At 42.0% G+C, this 22,549-nt stretch overlaps 1 protein-coding gene across 2 annotated transcripts in view; it reads right to left on the reverse strand.

Annotated features, from left to right (window-relative positions):
- The window catches only part of ACOX3 (acyl-CoA oxidase 3, pristanoyl), a 195,462-nt gene that overhangs the window by 20,184 nt on the left and 152,729 nt on the right, over nt 1–22,549 (reverse strand). For both annotated transcript variants that reach the window (XM_073610777.1, XM_073610785.1), the window contains exons 14-15: nt 13,199–13,314; nt 11,442–11,616 (exon numbers count right to left, since the gene is read on the reverse strand). In XM_073610777.1, the coding sequence (XP_073466878.1) occupies nt 11,442–11,616; nt 13,199–13,314 (291 nt within the window). The remainder of the gene's footprint in view (nt 1–11,441; nt 11,617–13,198; nt 13,315–22,549) is intronic.

Raw genomic sequence — 22,549 nt, forward strand, 5'->3', positions numbered from 1 at the left:
TATCATAGGGGATATTTACATTACCTGAGATAACCATAAAAATGATTAAAAAAAAAAAAATGAAAGGAAAGGAACAGTTTAAAAATAAAATAAAAAAGCAAAATTAAATAATAATAATAAAAAAAAAGCACTCCTGCTTGAGGTATCGAGGTCAGATCGAGGGCAGTAATTTTAGCAGTAGACTCCCTCTGTAAATCTAAAGTGGTAACCTGTAAAGGATTTTAAAAATGTATGTAGTTTGTCGCCGCTGCACGTTTGTGCGCAATTTTAAAGCATGTCATGTTTGGTATCGATGTACTCGGCATAAGATCATCTTTTTTATTCCGTCAAACATTTGAGCAATATAGCGTGTTTTAGTGCATTAAAATTAAAAAAAAAGTGTTTTTTTCCCCCCAAAAAATAGCATTTGAAAAATCGCTGCGCAAATACTGTGTGAAAAAAAATTGCAACACCCACCATTTTAATCCGTAGGGCCTTTGCTTTAAAAAAATATATATAATGTTTGGGGGTTCAAAGTAATTTTCTAGCAAAAAAAATTGGATTTTTATAACAACTTACCTGTAAAATCCTTTTCTTGGAGTACATCATGGGACACAGAGCCTAAGTAATAACTTAATGGGTATATAGGCACCTTCAGGTGATGGACACTGGTATACCCAATACCCAATAAAAATCCTATTTTATTTATCGTACATCATGTGACACGGAGCCTAAGTAATAACTTAATGGGTATATAGGCACCTTCAGGTGATGGACACTGGTATACTTAATACCCAATAAAAATCTTATTTTCTTTATCGTACATCATAGGACACGGAGCCTAAGTAACAATTTAATGGGACGTCCCATAGCAATGCTATTTGAGGGGAGGGAGACGCAGGCGATATCCTCATACTTCCTTACATCCACTTGATAAACAGAACAGATCTGAGCCATGGAGGCCTGGTGACATACTGCCCAAGAAGCACTAACCGACCTGGTAGAGTGCGCTTTGACTTGAAAAGGGGGAATCTTACCCCTTAAATTATAAGTCTGAATTATAACTTGCCGAATCCACTTAGCGACAGTGGATTTCCATGCTGCCTGTCCTTTCTTAGGACCCTCTGGAAGAATAAATAAGACATCAGTCTTCCGAATCTGAGCAGTTGTCTTTAAATAGACTTTGACCGCTCTCACCACATCAAGACAATGTAGTGACTTTTCTTTCCTGGAACATGGTTTTGGAAAAAACGATGGCAGGATAATGTCTTGGTTCAGGTGGAAACCTGAGACCACTTTTGGTAAAAAACCTGGACGAGGGCGCAACACCACTCTGTCCTCATGAATAATCAAATATGGCTCTTTACAAGAAAGAGCAGCCAATTCCGAAACCCTTCTTGCTGAGGATATAGCAACCAAAAATACCAACTCCCTTGTCAGAAGGACTAATGCCGCGTACACACGACCGGACTTTTCGGCATCAAAGGTTCAACGGAACAAATCCGTCAGACAATTTGATCGTGTGTGGGCTTCATCTGACCTTCATCGGACCTTTCCTGGCGAAAAATCTGACGGACTTTAGAAATAGAACATGTTTCAAATCTTTCCGATGGACTCGAGTCCTATCGAAAAAAATGTTCATCTGTATGCTAGTCCGACGGACCCAAAACGATGCAAGGGCAGCTATTGGCTACTGGCTATGAACTTCCCTATTCTAGTCCGATCGTACATCATCACATTCAAAACGATCGGACTTTGGTGGGATCATGTGTAGGCAAGTCTGTTTCGTCGGAACTCCGTTGCAAAGTATTTCGGAGTTCAGTCCGACAAGAAGTCCGCTCGTGTGTACACGGCATTAGGGAATATGTTGTATCGGTTCAAATGGCTGTTTAATAACACTGACAAAACTAAGTTCAAGTCCCAAGGGTTCAAAGAAGGCTTGACTGGCGGATTAAGCCGCATCACCCTTTGCATAAAAACCCCCGGACTAAAGAATGTGTAGCTAGCGGTCTTTGAAATAAGACCGATAAAGCTGACACTTGGCCTTTAATAGTACTTAAGGCCAACTTCATCTCTACCCCTAATTGTAGAAAGGCAAGAATTCTGCCTATGATATATCCCCGAGGGTGCCAATCTTTGGATTCACACCAAGAAACATAAGCCCTCCAGACTCTATAATATATAGTTCTGGAAGCTGGCTTCCTTGCATTAATCAAGGTAGAGTTAACTGACCCGGAAAGCCCAAGTTTCTTCAGAATGTGGGTTTCAATAGCCAAGCCGTTAAATTTAGTGTTCGTAAGGTAGGATGGAATATCGGCCCCTGTGAGAGTAGGTCTGGCCGTAGTGGAAGGGACCATGGATCTTCCACTGCCATCTTTACGATTTCTGAATACCATGACCTTCTGGGCCATGCAGGTGTTACCAGAATTACTGGCTTTCTTTCCAGCTTGATCCTGCAATGAAGTCGAGGCAGAAACTGAATAGGGAAACGCATAGATCAGTGAGAACTGATCCCACGTGGTCACCAACACATCTGTTCCGCATGCGAGTGGATCCCTTGTCCTGGACACAAAGTTGACTAGCTTCATATTGAATCTGGACGCTAGAAGATCTACGTCCGGAGACCCCCATCTTTGCCAAACAGCCCGAAAAATGTCAGGGTGAAGAGACCATTTCCCCTGGAATAACTGCTGGTGACTCAAGTAGTCCGCCTGCCAATTCTCTACTTCTAGAATGAAGACTGCTGATAGGCCCAAGTTAGAATATGGTTCACCTCTCTCTGCGCTGAGAGACTCTTGGTGCCCCCTTGGTGATTGATATAGGCCACAGCTGTGGCATTGTGGGATTGGATCCTGACTGGACAATCCCGTAACCTGGAAGTCCAGGCCTTCAGAGCCAGACGCACTGCCCGAATCTCTAAGATATTGACGGGCAAGGTTCTTTCAGCTCTTGACCACTGTCCCTGGACAGTTGTCCTCTCTAGTACTGCTTTCCCGGCCTGAAAGGCTGGCATCTGTCATTACCACTTTCCAGATAACAGGTCTGAAGGATTTTCCTTTCAGCAGATTCTGGGTCAGTAATTGTTTTGTTCCAAGTAGACAGGATACTGTTTTGCAACAGTCTTGAATGGAACTGGGCATAGGGAACCGCTTCGAATAAAGCCACCATCTTTCCTAGCAACCTCATGCAAAGGTGAATGGAGGGATTGCCTTTTGACCTGACCATCCATACCAGCTCTCTTTCGGAGTTGATCTTTGCCTGAGGCAAGAACACCTTTTTGTGGGCTGTGTCTATGATCAGACCCAAGTACTCCAGCCTTTTTATTGGTTTTCAGGAAGATTTTTCTAGGTTGAGAATCCAACCCAAACTTTCCAGGTAACTGGTTGTAATGTGCACACTTTGCTCTAAACGAGCCACCGACTGGTCTATTAGCAATAGATCATCTAAGTACACCAAGACTGTTATGCCCTGTGCCCTTAACCTGGCTAGAGGTGGGGCCAGGACTTTTGTTAACACCCGGGTTGCTGTAGCTAGCCCGAAGAGCAAGGCTACAAATTGGAAATGCTGCTGTTCTACCTCGAACCGCAGAAACCTTTGGTGAGCGGGAAATATAGGAACATGCAGATATGCATCCCTGTTGTCGATAGACGCCAGAAGCTCTCCTCCTAGTAGGATAGAAACTACTGACCTGACCGTCTCCATGCAAAAGGATCGGATCTTCAGGAACCGATGGAGATTCTTTAGATCTAGAATGGGTCTGACATCTCCATTAGGTTTTGGTACTGTGAAAAGGTTTGAATAAAACCCCAAACCTTGCTTTTCTGTGGGGATTTGCATGATCACCCCTGAGCCATTAATTGCTCTAGTGCCCGAAACAGAGATAGCCTTTTTCCTGGATCTTTGGGAACGTTTGACCTCAGGAAACGATACGGTGGAAAGTCCCGAAATTCCAGCTTGTAACCCAGAGTTACCGTGGAAATGACCCATCTGTCCTGAATTTCCTGTTGCCAGACTTCTGAAAACTGCAGAAGTCTTCCCCCCACCCTGGTGAGAGGGGGTGCCTCTGCATGATGAGGCTTTAGGATTCTGCTTTGCAGGTTTCTGGCCCAAGGACTTCTTTCTAGCCTGGGCCTGACCCTGAGGTTTTCCTCTAGAGTCTGACGGCAGAGGCAGTCGCCACTGCCTAGAGGCAGAAGCCCCTGGCACAGGAGAAAGAGCACGTTTAAATGAGGGGCATTTATACTTTCTTTTGACAAGGCAAAAGAGTACTTTTCCCACTAGAAATTGTTTGGATGTATTTGTCCAAATCATCCCCAAATAGCCGATCCCCATGAAAAGGAAACCCAGTCAGGAGCTTTTTACATGGTGCTTCGGCTGACCAATTTTTTAACCACAGGATTCTAGCATAAGCGTAAGGCGGGATGCCTGGTGAATAGAATCTTTAATGGCATCTATGGCTATAATGCTTTTGGTAATTCGGCCAATTCCTGGGCCTGTTGTGCAGGAACTTCTTTAAGGGCCTTTAAGGGCCTGTCTAAATTGGTTTTTTTAGGGATTGACAGACGCCTATTGCAGCGACTGCAGGCTGAGTAACGGCACCCGCCAAGGAAAAAAAAAATCGGATTTTAACAGGAATTCCAACCTCTAATCTGTTGGATCCTTAAGCATTTATGCATTGTCTACTGGCCAAGTTAGACTTTTATTCACACTGGAAATTGCAGCGTCAACTGCTAGTACCTTTCATTTTTTGGTGAATTTCTCCTCCGTGGGATAGAGAACTGAAAATCTCTTTGGAGGAAGAAAATGCCGGTGATCCCATTCAGCATAAATAAGCTGTTCTAGTAATGCATGGACAGGAAACGCATGCAAAGGCTGCAAAGGTTTTAAGGAACCCAAGGAAGAAATCAAGCTTTCAGCTGACTCCGTTAAGGGTAGCATGAAAGTAGAACGAACCATCTCCGTAAGAGATTGTATCAGTAACTTCTCAAAAGGTTCATCTACCGTTGTTTCCATCACAGAGGAGTCATCGGTTTGTCTTTCCTCCTGATCGCCTGAGGGTAACACCTCATCCTGTGCCCACTGTTCCCCTTGCAAAGGGTCTAAGGTGGGGGAGGGGGATCTAGCATGCTTCCTATCCATTTGAATGGAGGATGCGATTAAAGCCGCTAACTTTTCTTTCAGGCCCTGCAGGGTGGAGGAAAAGACATCTTCAGTCACGTATACAGGGGCTGAGATGTGAGAAGCAGCTGCACCGCCAATTTGTTCCAATGGCTCACCCTGGCTTGCCATAATTGGTATTTCAGGCGAGGATAACAATGTGGAGACACGACTGGAGTTCCTAACGCCTGGGGATGAAATCTTTGTTTTTTTGGTATGCATAGTCCTAAGCACAAAAGCAAAGGCACTATAAAATTGCACTAATTGCTGAACATAGTCAAGACGGAATGATGCCGCTATTAAGTTCAGCCTAGTGCTGGTAAAAAATGTCCTTCCTGTATTAGGAATGCCACTTGCAGCCCTTACGCGCCCCATCGCTCCTGTGTCCCGTGTGCAGCCTGCTTGCTCCTCCTCACTATCAGCCGAGGAGAGATTGCTTCAGCTGATTCTTAAGTGTGCTGTTTTTTTGTGCATCCTCGTGGATGTTACACGGCGCCGTGCCTAGGCCCCGCCCCCTTCGTAAACCCGCCCCCTCCTTTCGTTTGAAAAATATTCTCGCGCACGGGCGGCTTTTGGGTCTGCAGACCCAACACAAGGAGGGGGGAAGAGGCAGAGCCCATGACACCAGCCAGCAGAAGAAAACAACAGTTGAAGCAAAATTCGTGACCTCCACACCCCCCACGGCCTGGGGGGTATTACAAGGTGGGTAGACCGCTGATGTTTCCCTAACCCTCTGGTCCCTTCAGGGGGGGAGAAAAAAGCATCGGCAGATCTCTTACCTGAGAGGAATCCCCCTGTGCAAGCTGCTGTGGCCACACACAGACTGACAGTGAGCTTTACAGTGAAAACAACAGATTAAGCTATGTGCATAGACTCCCGCTAGTGGAGAATTAAGGCATGACAAAATTTTTTTCCTTAAACAAGAAATCATAGGTGGACTTTTTAGTTCCTAAATTTCTTCCCTTACCTTATTCCCTTATAAGGATTTAACAGTCAATCCAACCTTCACCCATCACAGCGGACTGCGTTTAGCAAACCTTCAAGGACTGAGTCCCTTTTTATCGGGGTTCCACTCCCTTGGACCTGTAAAAGCACCCCGCCAGGAAAAGCTTTTAGGTAATCTAGCATGACCAAAGCCCTGGGTCCCGGGGTCCAGCCCTGCAAAGAGGCGTTACAGGCAAAACCTTGCGCTTCATATACAAGGCCTGGGTACCATCCACTTTGGCCTCAGTGGCACTTTGGATGGATCCGGTCTATGGAGGCTATTTAAATCCAGCAAGGATCCCTCCTGGAGCTCTTTAGAGCACATCTTCACTCGTGACCAACACCTTAGACACTGGCAAAAAAACTGAGGTACACCTGGAAGGAGGAGGGGTTATATAGGGGAGTGAACTTCCTGTATTGGGTATACCAGTGTCATATACAAGGCCTGGGTACCATCCACTTTGGCCTCAGTGGCACTTTGGATGGATCCGGTCTATGGAGGCTATTTAAATCCAGCAAGGATCCCTCCTGGAGCTCTTTAGAGCACATCTTCACTCGTGACCAACACCTTAGACACTGGCAAAAAAACTGAGGTACACCTGGAAGGAGGAGGGGTTATATAGGGAAGTGAACTTCCTGTATTGGGTATACCAGTGTCCATCACCTGAAGGTGCCTATATACCCATTAAGTTATTACTTAGGCTCTGTGTCCCATGATATACGATAAAGAAATGGTGATTTCACTTCCTCACTACCTATCACAGTTACAGAGGCTCTGAAATGTCAAGATAGCAAAAAACCCCCACAAATTACCCCATTTTGGAAAGTAGACACCCCAAGGTATTTGCTAAGAGGCATGGTGAGTATTTTACAGCTCTCATTTGTTTTTGAAAATGAGGTAAAGAAAAATGTATTTTTTTTTCTTTTTTTCAATTTCCAAAACTTTGTGACAAAAAGCAAGATCTGCAAATTACTTAACATGCTTCTCAGGAAACAGCTTGGGGTGTCTACTTTCCAAAATGGGGTAATTTGGGGGGTGGGGTTTGTGCTATCTGGGCATTTCATGGACTCCGAAACTGATAGGTAGTGAGGAGTGAAATAAAAAATTTATGCCTTAGAAATCCTGAAGGCGATGCTTGGTTTTTGGGGTCCTGTACGCAGCTAGGTTCCCAAAAAGTCCCACACATGTGGTATCTCTATACTCAGGAGAAGCAGCAGAATGTATTTTGGGGTGTAATTCCACATATAACCATGGCAACCGTGACCGTGACAACATTGTGTAATTTTTATAAATGTTTTGTCATTTTTCAATCACTTGTGACAAAAAAAAAATATGCAATGAGCTCAACGTGCCTCTCGGCAATTTCCTTGGGGTGTCTACTTTCCAAAATGGGGTCATTTGGGGGGGGGGGGGGGGGTTGTACTGCCCTGCCATTTTAGCACCTCAAAAAATGAGATAGGCAGTCATAAACTAAAAGCTGTGTAAATTCCAGAAAATGTACCCTAGTTTGTAGATGCTATAACTTTTGCGTAAAATAATAAATATACGCTTACTGACATTTTTTTTTACCAAAGACATGTGGCTGAATACATTTTGGCCTAAATGTATGACTTTATTGGATTTTTCTTATAACAAAAAGTAGAAAATATCATTTTTTTTTCAAAATTCTCTGTTTTTTTATGTTTATATCGCAAAAAATAAAAATTGCAGAGGCAATCAAATACCAACAAAAGAAAGCTCTATTTGTGTTTGGGTACAACATTGCATGACCGCGCAATTACAAGTTAAAGCAGCGCAGTGCCAAATTGTAAAAAGTGCTCTGGTCATCGAGCAGCCAAATCTTCTGGGGCTGAAGTGGTTAAAGTCTAGCTCTGGGCTTACTTTTACTTTAAATAGCTAGGCCCAACAAACTCATTACTTTACAAATAGATGTGTCCACTGTCAGCAATGTATAAACTGTACGTAGCATCAGCTACATGCAGCTACATGCAGAATACAGAGGTCTTTTTCAGTAGCGGTGCAGGGACATCCTGCCTGCTTCTGGAGCAAGATTTCATCAGGCTGAGTGCTGCTCAGCCATTCATAGCAAGCCTTGTATTTTGTATCAATGAATCCAAGTCTTCAAGGCTGCAAGACTGTAAGTCCCCGCAATGCTGCCGGAACACAGTGCTGCATATTGTATGTGCCTGATGCTACCTACAGTTTTACAGCACTGACAGTGGGCACCACTATTAGTAAAGGAAATAGTTTGTTTAGGCAGGCTTGGTCCAAACAAACTATTTCACATAAAAGTAAACCTTGAGTTAGGCTTTAAAGGACACCTTTCATGAGCAAAACATTGGGTCTGTTGGTCAGGGAATCCCTGTGAGATGTCTGACGCGTGGGCATTCCCATGGTGTTTTGCATACAATGGCGACCAGGCATGCGCATGCACGCGCACATCCACAGTTACCGCAGGTGCCAGCCGACCTATTTAAAGGATGCTCATGACCATGCTTAGTGCTGGCCGATCTAGAGCTGTTCCTGTGTCCTGCTTGAATTCTGTGTTTAATCTCTGTTGTTGACTTGGCTTATTAGTGACCTGACCCTGGATACGGCTTTCTCTTCTGTCCACCTGTTCCTAACCTCAGTTCTGCTCTTGACTACGTTCCTGCCTATGCTTCTGTACCTTGTTGCCCGCTCACTGCCCTGGCTACCCCTGTGACCACGTTTTTGTTTCCAATTTGGCTCCATATTGCTTCTGAGTGCCTGCCCCGGCTGTCAGCTACATCAGCTGTAATCATTACAACAAGTTCATGTCATAAGCTTGCTGGGAGCCCTGACAAGTCACACGATCAGAACCTGTGGTGCATACGGACCTCGATTGGCTCATCCTGTACAGCCTCTGTTTCTGATCTGGTGTCCTGCCAGACCTGCAGGCCTGCATTTCCTACTGCAAGTTCTACTATTAACAACTGCCAGAACTTGTATTCCTCCTGTCCCTCGGCACCATCTGCTCCACCTTCAGTGGGGCCTGAGCTGGGGATACAAGAGGCCAACCTCGTCATTTCATTCTCCTACCAAATACGTGACACTGCCATTGTTAACCTCTTCTGAAAATGCCAGTTCCTTGCCTGTCATGGTGAACAAATGGCTTCACCAACCATCTGAGCCACTGACCTGAAAGAACTGCAGTGAGTATGCTCAGAGCAATGTCAGGACAACCTACATCTGCATAGTTGCTCCACATCATCATCAGCACGGCAGCAAAGCAAAAAGAAAATAGCAGGAGCCAACCATAGCAAAGGCAGCCTATATAATCCTTTCATGACAGATTTCCTTCAACGATTGGTTGCTGTGGGATAGTGCACACCACTAATCTTTAGCCCTAATTTAGCTTGTAAAAAAAGTTATCACTTTACTAATTTGCACTGACAAATGTTTATATATTTCAGAATATCTTAAATAAACCAAAGATCACAGCTTAAGTCATTGACTTGTAACAAAAAATTCAGTCTCCAGCTCAGAAAATGTAAGTGTAAGATTTGTCCTATCCTACTAGGGACTATGTAATTGTTTTACACAACACTTTTATAGCACATTAAAAAAATTGCTGTAACACAATCTGCCTGAATACTTCCATTCTACGGATTCCTGTAAATGCACAGCATATCAAATCTTTAAGTTTAGGAACTTCTTCACCCTCTCATATGCAGATGTGCATGGGAGTGTGTATATGGTATTGTTTTTGTTAGCACACCTACGAGTACACAATGAACCAGTTGGCATTTACTGTATATGTAAAAACGCATATATAAACAAACCCAGCCACATCATAAACAATAGCAGTGTGCTAGTTACCTTGTCTTTTTAAACATTTTGGATATAATATGATGAATATCATGATCCTGCCAATTGCAGTAGGGTGGTGGAGCACTATGTCTAGTAGCATGTCTTATATAAAGTAGCTCAGAGCAGTACTAGGGTATTACAGTAAATCTATGAACTACAGACCTCACCAAATTACATACGAAAAAGAGGCTGAAGCAATTAGGATAATATGTAAAAAACATGTCTTATTCACCCATCATTGTGAAGTTTTAGACCTTTACAAACTTCCCCAACCCACAAGACATGGGGATAGAGATACTGGCCAGACTGGATCCTATAGTCAATAATTATCATTCCCAACAATATCATACTGGCACAAAGGATGTCTGCTGAAACCACAGGCTAACATGTTCATTATAACAGTTCAATTATACTCTTCGCTAAAAGTATTCAAGTACTGATATGGTCATACATAGCACCTAGAGCAGTGGAGGTCAATGTATGATGCATAGGGAGCCTCAACTGCAACCCCTGACATCACTACGGGATTGCACATAATATTCGGCGTATATACTGCTAAAGAAAACTGTAAACTACAGAATGTATTGTATAAGAGATGGTCAGAAAGAGGGCACATGCTATAGAAGTGATTAGAGACTTGGAGTATACTGCAGTGTATAGTCAGAGATTGGGGACATGTTAATGAAACTGCAAGAGTTTATTGTCTTTACAGCCCCTTTACAAATTAGGGTTTCCACTCCTGACTGTTGGGTTTCAAGGGCCACACAGCAAGTAACCAAGGGCTGCATGCAGTTCCTTGATTGCAGGTTGGGCAACAGGGACCCAGAAGCTCCTTCAAAAGATTCTTTTCCAGGGGTGGGTAGTGGTGGCTGCGCAACTACTCACCATGGTGATGTAAACATTAATCTACAGTTCTCAGTATCTGTTTGAAGGATGCCACGGTGAAGGCTGTTCTAGGGGTTTGGTTTGGGGTGAGAGGGGAGTGTAATATGCCCCTTCTATTCCCAGGCTTATCCTCACAGCAGCGTGAAGATGAGCAGGGATTAGCCTGTTAAAATGGTAGCCAAACTGAGCATATATCATTTTAAGTACAGCTAGTGTGAGGGTCTAATCTTATTTTAGGGATGATTCAGTTACAAAGATATAGTCATTGCTGCACTGGATGTGTCCAACCACAGGCCCCAAACTTTCAGAAATTTATTAGGGTGGCCTCACTCTCACTAATGGCTTGGCTGCCAAGAGATGGTGTGGGGGTACAGTTTTTTCCCCCAATCCTTGGCTATAGCTTTTCTGGCAAAAAAGTATAGGTCAAAATGAGTGCACTCTCCATTAGTTGGAGCAAGGTCTGTTACCGAACCCAGTAGGCAGAATTTACATTATATTATTCTTACCTTGATAGAGTACCCTTACTATTTTACTCTTACCCTGATAGAGTACCTCAACATTTCACTCTTACTCCAATAGACTACCTCAACCATTTAACTCTTACCCTGATAGAGGACTGCCATGTGTTTGCTTAGGGACCACAGGCCATACAGAGTGCACAGCTTCCTCAGGACAGGCTGCAGGGAGATGGGAGTGCTGGAGTCATGGGTGTAATCATAGTATCTCTGTAGTACTGTGTGTTCGATGAATGCCAGGGCCAATGATCGACAGTAATAGACCTAAAAGAAAAAAAAAACAACACCAGTTTGAATGGTCTTGCTGTAATTGGTGAGAACATTCTAAATCACAAGTCATGTAAAAAGCGAAGTACAACTATTTGCATAGGACATCTAAAAAGACAAATAAATATCAACCTTGGGTGTAATCTTTGAGATGTACTGTATAAAATGGGAAATGAAACATGCAAGGCCAATATAGTTTATATGGAAATGCAGTTATTGTAACTTGTGTAACATGTGTCATGAATGGAAATGCTCTGAATAAAGTTAGAAGTCTTACATAATTTGGTTCAAGAAATGATACAGCTGAAAATATATTGCAATAAGATTAAGACACAAACAGTGCAAAGTAAATGCCAGTAGGACATCCACACTGCCTGCACAGCCTGTCTTGCTGTACAAAGAACCCAAATGGATATGAAGGAGCAGCCACATATCGGGCTGTAAGGATAGACAACCCACTTTCAAATCCTGATCAGGAGGTGCCTCTTTATAAGGACCAGATCCCCAAAAGAATTAAATGTTTAAAGCTATACTCTAGTCAGACATGAAAATGTTGTAGTTCAACTGACTCAGTAAGGAAAACCTACCTTCTGAACAGGCTAATCCCGAAGCAGAGGAATTTGGGTAACCCCTGAAATTTAACTAAAAAGAAAGAATGGATATTACTATATCTGATCGTCTTTCTAATCCATCCCTTTGGCAAACCTTTATCTATTGCCCTTAAAATAGAACATACTCCAGGTATAAAGTGCAGGAATTTTTTTTGACCGATTCTCAATCAAATGCAGGGAATGTTCAAATAAGCTCACTAACTTGGTGAAGCAGCTTCCAGAACAAACAAGCCTCCCTCAAAGGTACCAGAAAATAACTAAAATTTTGAGCAGACAGGAATGGGCACTAAACCATGAGGTAAAAAATTCCAAAATTATTAAAAAAAAAAATCGACAAATCAACTATAAAAATACATTTTGGGGGCGACAACACTTCTGTTTCATCAGAGCTTAGAACAAAGGAATGAAGTCTTGAAAGGGCTCAAACAATAACTTTAGGTACTGCGGCCTGACCACAGTGTATGCCCGGAGTTTAAATAGACTATCAGAGTGAATGTAGTTACTTAAACTAGATCCCTCTAGTTCTAATTTGACGTTTGGGTCCTTTCAGCTTTTCATTTCTATGTCCCAAGCTCTAATGAATATGGAGTGCTGCTGCCCTCCAAAACACGTTAGCTGTCTTTTATGGCTGAATTGTAAACTATTAAAATCTTTGTGGACTCTTTCACCGTATGGTGTGGCACTCTTGTGTATATTTATATTTTGTGGCATTTGGACATGGCAATTAAAGCAAGAGACGGCACAACATAGGTAGGTAAATATGTGGTGTCATCAGCGTACATGTTGCAGTAGAGAAGGATACCAAGGGACCAATTCAAGAATTATGAAGGAGAACATGAGAGGGTAGTATCTGTAATGTAATTACAAAGTTTGCGATAGCAGAGGGTAGTCAATAGTGTCAAATCCTGACGAAAAAAAAAGAAGAAACCAGGACAAGGAGGGATAAGAATATTCACACTAGCTACTACCTGACTATTGTTTCTTGCATCAAAATCATTGGTGGCTTTCTGCTTCTCTTGCTGGAGTTTATGATAACTCTCCCGAAGAAGGTAGCACACCAGCCACCTGTAAGCTGCCAAAGGAACTAGAAAATAAGAACACAAATCGTTATAAATCGACAAATAATATGTAAATCTATAGGAAAAAACTGTAATTTTTGATAATGCTACACAAAACCTTTAGGGTTCGTTCACATGCTGATCGCACTGCCACTGGTGTACACTGGGAGCAAATGGTTTTGGTGCACCAATCGTTTTCTTTTTTTTTTCTATCTTTTTAAATGTGCATCTTTTATTAAAATTGTGCCTTCTGATCTTGACATCCTTGTTCAGGGAATATCTAATGGGGCGAAAACTGCTCCTGCTTTCTTACCCTGCCCCATGTACCCCTGGTGGAGACTACAAGTGACTATGTCAACAAACATTGTGCAGACACAGTCCACTGTTGACATTATTGGGAAGCCACTTCAGATTAGAGCAATAATGCATAGCTGACACTGGAGCAAGTGCATGTAGACAGGAAGGGCCTAAAAGAGGCTGCTGGAGATCAGCAGCATGAAAACTGATAAAAGTATAATATGAAAAAAAAACCTGTTTGTGATACAGTTATTTAGCAAACTAAATTTCATCCAGGTAAAGGTTTAGCTCTATAGTAAAGACAAATTCCAGCCTAAACAGAACATTCTGTTGCTTGGACACTTCTAGGGTGAGTGTCAACTATGGATTCTTTGTTTCTCGCAAATGAAGATGGCAAGGTCACCCCTATATAGTTGTGGCTCTGTTCTGTATACAATCCCAAAGGTGTAAATCTCTGTGAGCTGGTGTGTCGCTCAGCCTGATGCATAGGTCAGGAACTATAGCTGGTGAGTGTTTTTTTCTACCTTTAGCAGCCCCTATTTCCTTAAGGCAAGCGCAGGTCTATGGCTTGCTGTCAAGTCTTAGTTCACAATGCTATAGTTTCTGCCCAAACGGCACCCTGACTTAGTGTAGAGAACAGGCAAGGGTACATGTAGTCTAGGCTGGTCAGGCAAGGGTCGAAGGGCTGAAGCTGGTTGCATAATGCAGAGAAGGTCAGGGCAGGCAAGGGACAAGTGTGATCCAGTAAACAGTTCTGAGGTCAGGGCAGGTAGCAGGAAAGCGTAATCCAGTAAACAAATCTGAAGTCTGGGCAGGTAGCCAGCAATCATAATCTAGTAAACGGTCCAAGTCAAGGCATTTTTATTGATAGGGCAATTGTAGTCCAGTAAACCGCCTAAGGTCAACGGTGGCAGCAATCTGAAAGAGTAATCCAAGTTCAAGGCAGATGTTCCCAACAAGGAAATCCATGACAGATTGACAGGCAGGCACACACAAGGTACAACTGGTAGAGAACCGGGAATCAAGAAGCTATCACAAGCCCAGAACGCTGGGTTTCTGATGCTCAAATAGAGGGCTGCAGCACTCCAGCCAGTCAGTCTAGAGAGGTAGGCACCAGGACCCTGTGGAGGAGGTGCCGCGCCACCGGCCAATGAAGGAAATGACGCCCACAGATCTGGACCCACTGCACCACAACAGAGATGCCAGCCAGCCAGGGAGAAGACTACTTCTGACTCCTGTCATAAAAAATAGAGCCCAGGCAGCAGGCAACAGAGTAGGGTCATGAGCCTGACTCATGCTCCTGACAGCTGCACATTCCGATTATTTGTTGATTCTGTAAAAGAAAGGATTTATTGCAGAATGTAAATTTCCTTTTAGTTTCACGACAAGCACACTTGGTTCACAATTGGGAATTCTTGTATTTTACCCCTGAAAAAAAAAAGAAATAAGCAACCAGCCAGACTAAAAGTCTCTATATTGAGGCTGAATATTGCAGCAAAAGCAGTTTTTTTGTATTTTGTGCAAAATCTGGTACAGCTCTGCATAGAAACCAATCAGCTTCCAGTTATTTTTGTCAAAGCTTAACTGAACAATCTGAAGTTAGAAGCTGATTGGCTACCATGCACAGCTGCACTAGATTTTCCATTCTCAATGTTTTTTTATATTGCTAGTAAGCATAAGCAGGCTTTGTCAGATATGGTTGACTACAAACTATAGACCCTTTACATTCTCTGATAAAGTCATACACATACAATTTACATGGTAGCCAGAAACCATGTTATTTTTGCTTAGAATGTAAGTGACATTAATGGAGTTTCGAGTAATGTTTTTATTCATGGCACAAAAGGGTGCCTGCTTTTTACTTAAAATAGCAGTGTTATTTGGTAATGCTGATGTGTGCCCTTTTGATTTATTAGAAGAGTGATTTTTTATGATGGGCCCCATTAAAGTTTGCCTTGTGTAGACACAATGAGTGAGTCACATGCAATGTTTACATCTTGACTCCTTTGACTTCAGCTCTGAACTTTATTTTTCTACTAAGTATAATCGGTTTTTAGGATTAAATCTGTAGCGTGGAATGACTTGTTAACATCTGTGATTCCTTAAATAAATGTTAGAGAAAATGATAGTCGCAGTGTATGCCGATCTCCTATATGTGAACTAGCACTTCAAGGAACACCAAACTGTTCATATTATAGAGGTATTAATCATCATTAATTGAAAAATGGAAAAGTATGGAAAAATAGTTCTGGCCTACTGAGGTACTATTTGTGAAAGAGCATATTCTATTAATAAGTAGAACTGTAAATAGTAATTTGATCATTTATACAGTACAAACATATTCTTTATAAGTTCAAAGAAACAGTGGAAGGTTTACAACAATCCCTGTTGAGTTTGCAGTATTATGCCTCTAATGGAAAAGCAACACAAGGTCTCATTGATTTTGGCTGCCCATGCTATCTGGCAGGTGTGCCTGGATCACAAGACTTACTGAACAGAATAATACATCTTACATCAGGTAAGACACATATTTATTTCACTGAGTATGTGGCAGTTTGCCAGGAGTTATGAATGCTTGTGAATATTTCTGAACTATCCTCAATGCATAAATCTACTGATACCAGGTTTTTTTGGGTCCCAGAGAGGGGAAAATAGGTGGCGGGTTGATTCACTGATTCGTTTATAACTGTTTCCCCTTTATTGGGTTATTGCACATTTTGTGAACAAGAATGAGAAGAACTGTGACTCTCTTACAACCTTTAACCTCATGGGAGATCGGTGCACAAAAGATATTTTATACAGAGCAAAACATTATTTCTCATCTGCATAATACACTAACATCAAACACGGATAAACTGTAGATGTATAACTGAAAAAACCTTAAAGTGTCATTGAACCAGTCTATGAAAAACTCTCATGACAGGTTACATAACAGAGTGTGCATACTCACAAAGCCACTAATGCATTCATTTTGTGTAGAGTGAAATATACCGGGTTGATCCTGCCTTCAGCTATCCCTCCCATCTTTTCTGTGTCTCCACTGCAGACTGAGATCACTGTATTAGTGTCACGAGTGGAGCCAGATGGTGTTAGCATCAGTTAGCATCAATCCCTGACAGTGTCAGATTGCCCACCACATATTCACTAATACATTTTAATCCTTTGATTGTCAGTAACACTACCACACACACACACTATACACATTGGTGTATTTAGACTTTGTGCTGTCCTAGGCCTAACTAAACTTGTGCACCCCCTAATTTAAATATGACCCACCCCTTCCTGTTAATGCCACATCTCTTCCTGTTTAGAATCTACCCTGTCATCTTTGAGGGAGGAGGACAGAGAGGGACGCTGTGGGAGAAGGACAGAGGGAGGCCGTGGGATGAGGGCAGAGGGACGCCGTGGGAGGAGGACAAAGGGACGTCATGAAAGGAGGCCAGAGGGATGCCGTGGGAGGAGGACAGAGAGGGACGCCGTGGGAGGAGGACAGAGAGGGATGCTGTGGGAGGAGGACAGAGAGGGACGCCGTGGGAGGAGGACAGAGAGGGACGCCGTGGGAGGAGGACAGAGAGGGACACCGACGGGAGGAGGACAGAGAGGGACGCCATGGGATAAGGAGAGAGGGACGCCGTGGGAGGAGGACAGAGAGGGGACGCCATGGGAGGAGGACAGAGAGGGACGCCATGGGAGGAGGACAGAAAGGGACGCCATGGGAGGAGGACAGAAAGGGACGCCATGGGAGGAGGACAGAAAGGGACGCCATGGGAGGAGAACAGAAAGGGACGCCATGGGAGGAGGACAGAAAGGGACGCCATGGGAGGAGGACAGAAAGGGACGCCATGGGAGGAGGACAGAAAGGGATGCCATGGGAGGAGGACAGAAAGGGACGCCGTGGGATAAGGACAGAGGGACGCCGTGGGATAAGGACAGAGGGACGCCGTGGGAGGAGGACAGAGAAGCGCCGTGGGATAAGGACAGAGGGACGCCGTGGGAGGAGAACAGAGGGATGCCATGGGAGGAGGACAGACAGACGCCATGGGAGGAAGACAGAGAGGGACGCCGTGGGAGAAGGACAGAGGGAGGCCGTGGGAGGAGGACAAAGGGACGCCATGAAAGCCAAATGGGTATGAACACTGACTGTGAGAAAGGCCTACTCAACCAAAATAAAGGTTAACTTCACTAATTCTCTTGTGGCTATATGAGAGCAAATTCTACCAGCAATATTTGAACATCGGGAAGGCCTTCAGGGAAGAGTAATGGTTAATATGAAGTTACCCAAATGACCAACTTCATCCCAATTCCTTGGGTTTCTAATGAGTTATTGGATAGGTTGAGATCTCACATGTTGGGTCTATGTGTCAGGGAAATTGTAGATATAGGATATTTGAAGGAAGTGAAGAAAAACAAATTACAAAACTGACCACCATCACTAGGACACAGAATGATAGGAAATCCAAAATTTCACAGCTGTCAGTGGAATAAGGAATTATCCCTTCGAGGATACCTGTGACAACTGTCTATGAGGAAATTTCATCTCAAAGTGCATATATGTAAACTCATCTCCTATTGTGTTTCTGTACTGAAAATAAAGGGTAATCATACTAACAATACATAGACAGCAAAAGAAAAAGGTTTTGGCTTAAATGTATTTTAACATTACGCCTGAGGTTATTTTTTTAACAGATATGTATATAGATAAAAAGCAGAAATATGTCAGAAGCTGCCATGATTTTTTTTCTGGAGTGTAGAGGTGAAATATCACTTTTAATAAAGTAAAATAAAAAAAGCAACTCCAAAAGATAAAATACAGTTATTCATAAGACTTGTTATTTCGCCTCTTTAAAAATCATGAATTTAACAGTCTGAGAGGCTAGGAAAAATCATCAAAATTATTCTGGCAAAGAAGGTCACAGAATGAAAAACCATCAGCACATAACAGGTTATAGGAAATAATAGAATGCAAAAAAATACAAAAGGAAAAAAGAATTTAAAAAAATATCTAAGATATTGGTAAGTGCAGCTCCCCAGCTGATGGCCAACTAGCTATGGCTGGTTCATAGATTAGTGTTAGAACTGTAACAAGTAATGTGCTAATGGAGAATTTTACATAATTACATATGATTATATAAAGCACATAATAAAAAAAAAAACATTCCACAGGCTTTACTAACTGCAGAAAACTGAATAAAATGGCAACTAAGTTTGTGAAAGAAACCTGAAGAGGTTGGATAGCTTCATCAATTTTTATAACACTGTTGAAATAAAAACATATAAAGAATTTATAAAAAAGTCAGAGCTTATTCGGTCCAAGTTTTTTTTTTTATTGTCAGCACTGCCTGTGCAAGCGTTCCAGTGATGTCATTGCAGAAGTCAACAAACTAAGTGCTATACAATATGGTCACTAGAATGTAATGAAATTAGGCTCCCAGAGTTTCCATCAAAACAAAATAATAAGGATGCACAGAAGTTGCAGTGTTAACCGTGAAAATGTGACGTGATTTAATATGACTTGACATGAGCCTTTATATGTATAAAACACGCCTATAAAGTTTAGTGTGGGGTGCTGTCATCTCTGCTTTGTACATTATGTAATCCCAATGTTTTCTCGAGAGCAAATACAGGTTCTTTGTTTAAGCTGTGTGGTAAGAGCTGTGAGTTACTAAGTATATGGATTAAAATATTTCCTTTATGAAATTATTTGGGGTAACCTTAGATTTATACTAGGGATTTGTTTAAGTACAAAATGGAATAATTATATCAAACGTTCAGCAGACCATAGCGACCAGCACACATAATTATGATTGCGTTGCATGGGTTACAGTTCACTAGCTTTTGCCACATTACATATAAATCCAAATACAGATGTATGACTGCTATATTTAATGTACATATTTACATTTAATATATACCTTTTTTTATTTACCTCTTCAATCTAGTCCAGTGATGTTATCCTTCTCCTCTGGCATTGATAATGGGTGGATGTTAGGTTCTGCAGAAAGAGGCACCATGTAATGACGTGGTACTACTCTCTGCAGCATTTTCTTGTGGACCCATGGTGGCTGGATGATGTAATCCCAGGGGGTGGCCCCTTGATGCCCTGGGCTTACAGAATATGTGCTAAATGACACTAGGCATCATTCAACCCAGATTAGAAACAATATCTATTAGTGGTGGAAAACACCTACTCCAGTGGACGGTCCAGAGGTAGGGTTAGTATTACATTGTGAGTGGAATTTTTTATTTTTTTTTTTTCATCTGTGTTACATTTTGGAATTTTCCTTTACTGTGCATTACTATCCTAAACAGATAAGGGAAATGAGGGATATGCCCTCTTAGACAGCTGCCTCTAGATGAAGAGTTTGCATTGGGCGATTTCATCTCATTTAGTGTTGTTCTGGTGACAACTCTGAATTTTGAAATTTCCATCACTGTTCGTACCAGTGAAAATGGTGACCAGGACAAAAATAAAAGGTGACAGTAATTAAAACTTGCACCAAAATTAAAGAAGCACCAGACCAACTGATAAAAATGAATGCATTTATTGGTTTGCTTTCCTATGTGAATCTATCTAGGGGTGTAAATTGCTCAACTAGGAGAGTTGCTGGCCAGCAGCATCTGTGTGAGTAATGAAGATAATGCCTTACATTGATTGCTCACACGTTAGATTGCCTATGTGGACCCCAATATGCACTGGATGTTTTTTAGTTCAAACCAATAAATTTATTTGAACTGGCGTTCCTTCTGTTGGTGCATGTTTTTTTCTGGTAACCTGCTGGGTACCCACTGGAGGGTAGCCCTGTTTGTTGTGAACAGCCTAACCTGAGGCAGTGAGCTCTTTGAATGTTTTTGTCCTCTGACTACTTTCTATGAACTCACATCAAAGTCCCAGCATCTCTTAGATGCTTTTTTTCTCATTGGCGCAACCTAACTTGACAAGGGTACAAACCCTTCCATACTCTATCCGAAAAAAAAAAAAAGAATGTTGGGTTCTAGATACACGTTATTGTTAACTGAACTCTTTTTAGCTTTCTCTCCATCTGTCTTAGGAGGACACAACAGCAATAAATATGCTTTTTCTTTATAATTTGGGGTAAAAATAGAACAGCTGATATGTGTCCCTGTTGGAGATGTGCCTTCACGTCCTGTTCTAGTGACAATGTTTTCATTATAAAAAAAATGAGGATATTTCTCCCCAACAAAGCTACAGACAGCAAGCTGATAGAGGTAGAAGCTGTAATAAATGATAACTGAATTCAAAATAATTTCCTAACAGAAGGGCACAATCCTATACATATGGTGGGACTGTCTGATACTGCAACCTTTTTGGTCATCGGTCAGTAAACATGTCTCTGATGGTCTCGGTGTAGACCTCCCCGATTCCCTGATGCAGTTCTTGCTCCACATCCCCCCATGCCTGTATTTCGCTTTAAACAAAGTGCTCTACCCCACCTTTTCAACGCGGCTAAACACCTTATACCAATGTACTGGAAAAGCTCACGCATTCCAAATGAGACGGAGTGGATTGTAAAGTTGGGGGAGATCATGGCGGTGGAGGAGTGGCTCGCCACTTGTAGTGGTACTCAGAAAAGGTTTGACGCCACCTGGGCATCCTGCAGAGACCACATCTCGTACACAGCCTCAGCCTCTTTTAGCTTGGATATTGCCTTGCCAGCTCTGGTTGACCCCCAAATTAAACAACTGGTCCTGGCGAACCAAAATTCCACGAAAACAACCATGGTTGCTGTTAATAATTAAGTATTGGGATCCCCTACTCTATTCCTGTAGGAGGAGTGGTTATGTCCACAGGGACCAATTGTCCAGGACTTAGGGGAACCCTTATAGATCTTACAGTGTTGATATTGCTCACTGTCTTCGTTAATATTTTTCTGTATGTAAAATGATGACTATTTTTCATGGTTTTATTTCATATTTTATAATTTTACATATGTTTTGTATAGCTGAAAACTTTAAATAAAGGTTATTACTAAAAAAATAATAATTTCCTAACAGAAAAATATATTTTTAGTCTAATATACAGTATATTGCAGACCACCGTGTTACCCATGGTCTTACTATAAAATTGTACAGGTGGTAGTGGCACAACATAGGAAGAGACTGATGCTGCCAGCCAGAACGGAGACTGATGTTTCACTTGACCACACTATGCCTCTATAAAGAAACCTCCATGTGAGTCTTTTAATGTATCTTGTTCATTAAAATTATACAGTTTTACTTAAATGACGCCTTTTTTCTCTGTTTCCTTTTTTACTACAAAATTGTATCTGTCAATGCTTGTATGTAAAACTCAGACTATAGTTTTTTTTAAAAAAAAACATGCCTTTATAAAGAGTAACCAAAGGTACAAGGCCTTCTGCCGAACATAAAATTCAGTTATCTACACGAGTACTGTCTTATCCAAAGATCCCAGCAGTCATGGATTTTTTTATGTTTACCCAACACTGTATATATGCCATATTCTGCTTACTTGGGTATGAGGCATCTACATGTATGATAACAACTAAAATTGTTAACCTGGCTGCAAATAAAATATGCATGACAATGGTTCTCAACAACAGAGAGAAGCACTCTACATCCATGCTAAGAATTACCATTTTCAGAGTGAGTTTAATAATGTGGCTTGTTTTTCCAGAAATGAGTCGAAACACCATATTCCAAAAGCTCAGATGGGGACAGGTCCAAATCATATGTTGTAGGGTACCCATTTGACCACATTCTCCTTATATTTTAACTAATACATTATACTTACTGATATGATCTTTGTACAAATGTATAATGTGGGGAAGTGTGTTACTATAAATGTATTCATAAGGCTGAAGAACCCCGTGAATCTGTCAGAAGTACTCCTTGGGGTACAGAATCCACTGTTTGAAAAACTGCACTCTAAAATATCACAAGATCCAAAAAACAGTCAGTAACTACATCACACAATGCTACTGAGCT

The sequence above is a fragment of the Aquarana catesbeiana genome, linkage group LG01 (genome assembly GCF_042186555.1).
Source record: "Aquarana catesbeiana isolate 2022-GZ linkage group LG01, ASM4218655v1, whole genome shotgun sequence".
In the NCBI taxonomy this organism is placed as follows: domain Eukaryota; kingdom Metazoa; phylum Chordata; class Amphibia; order Anura; family Ranidae; genus Aquarana; species Aquarana catesbeiana.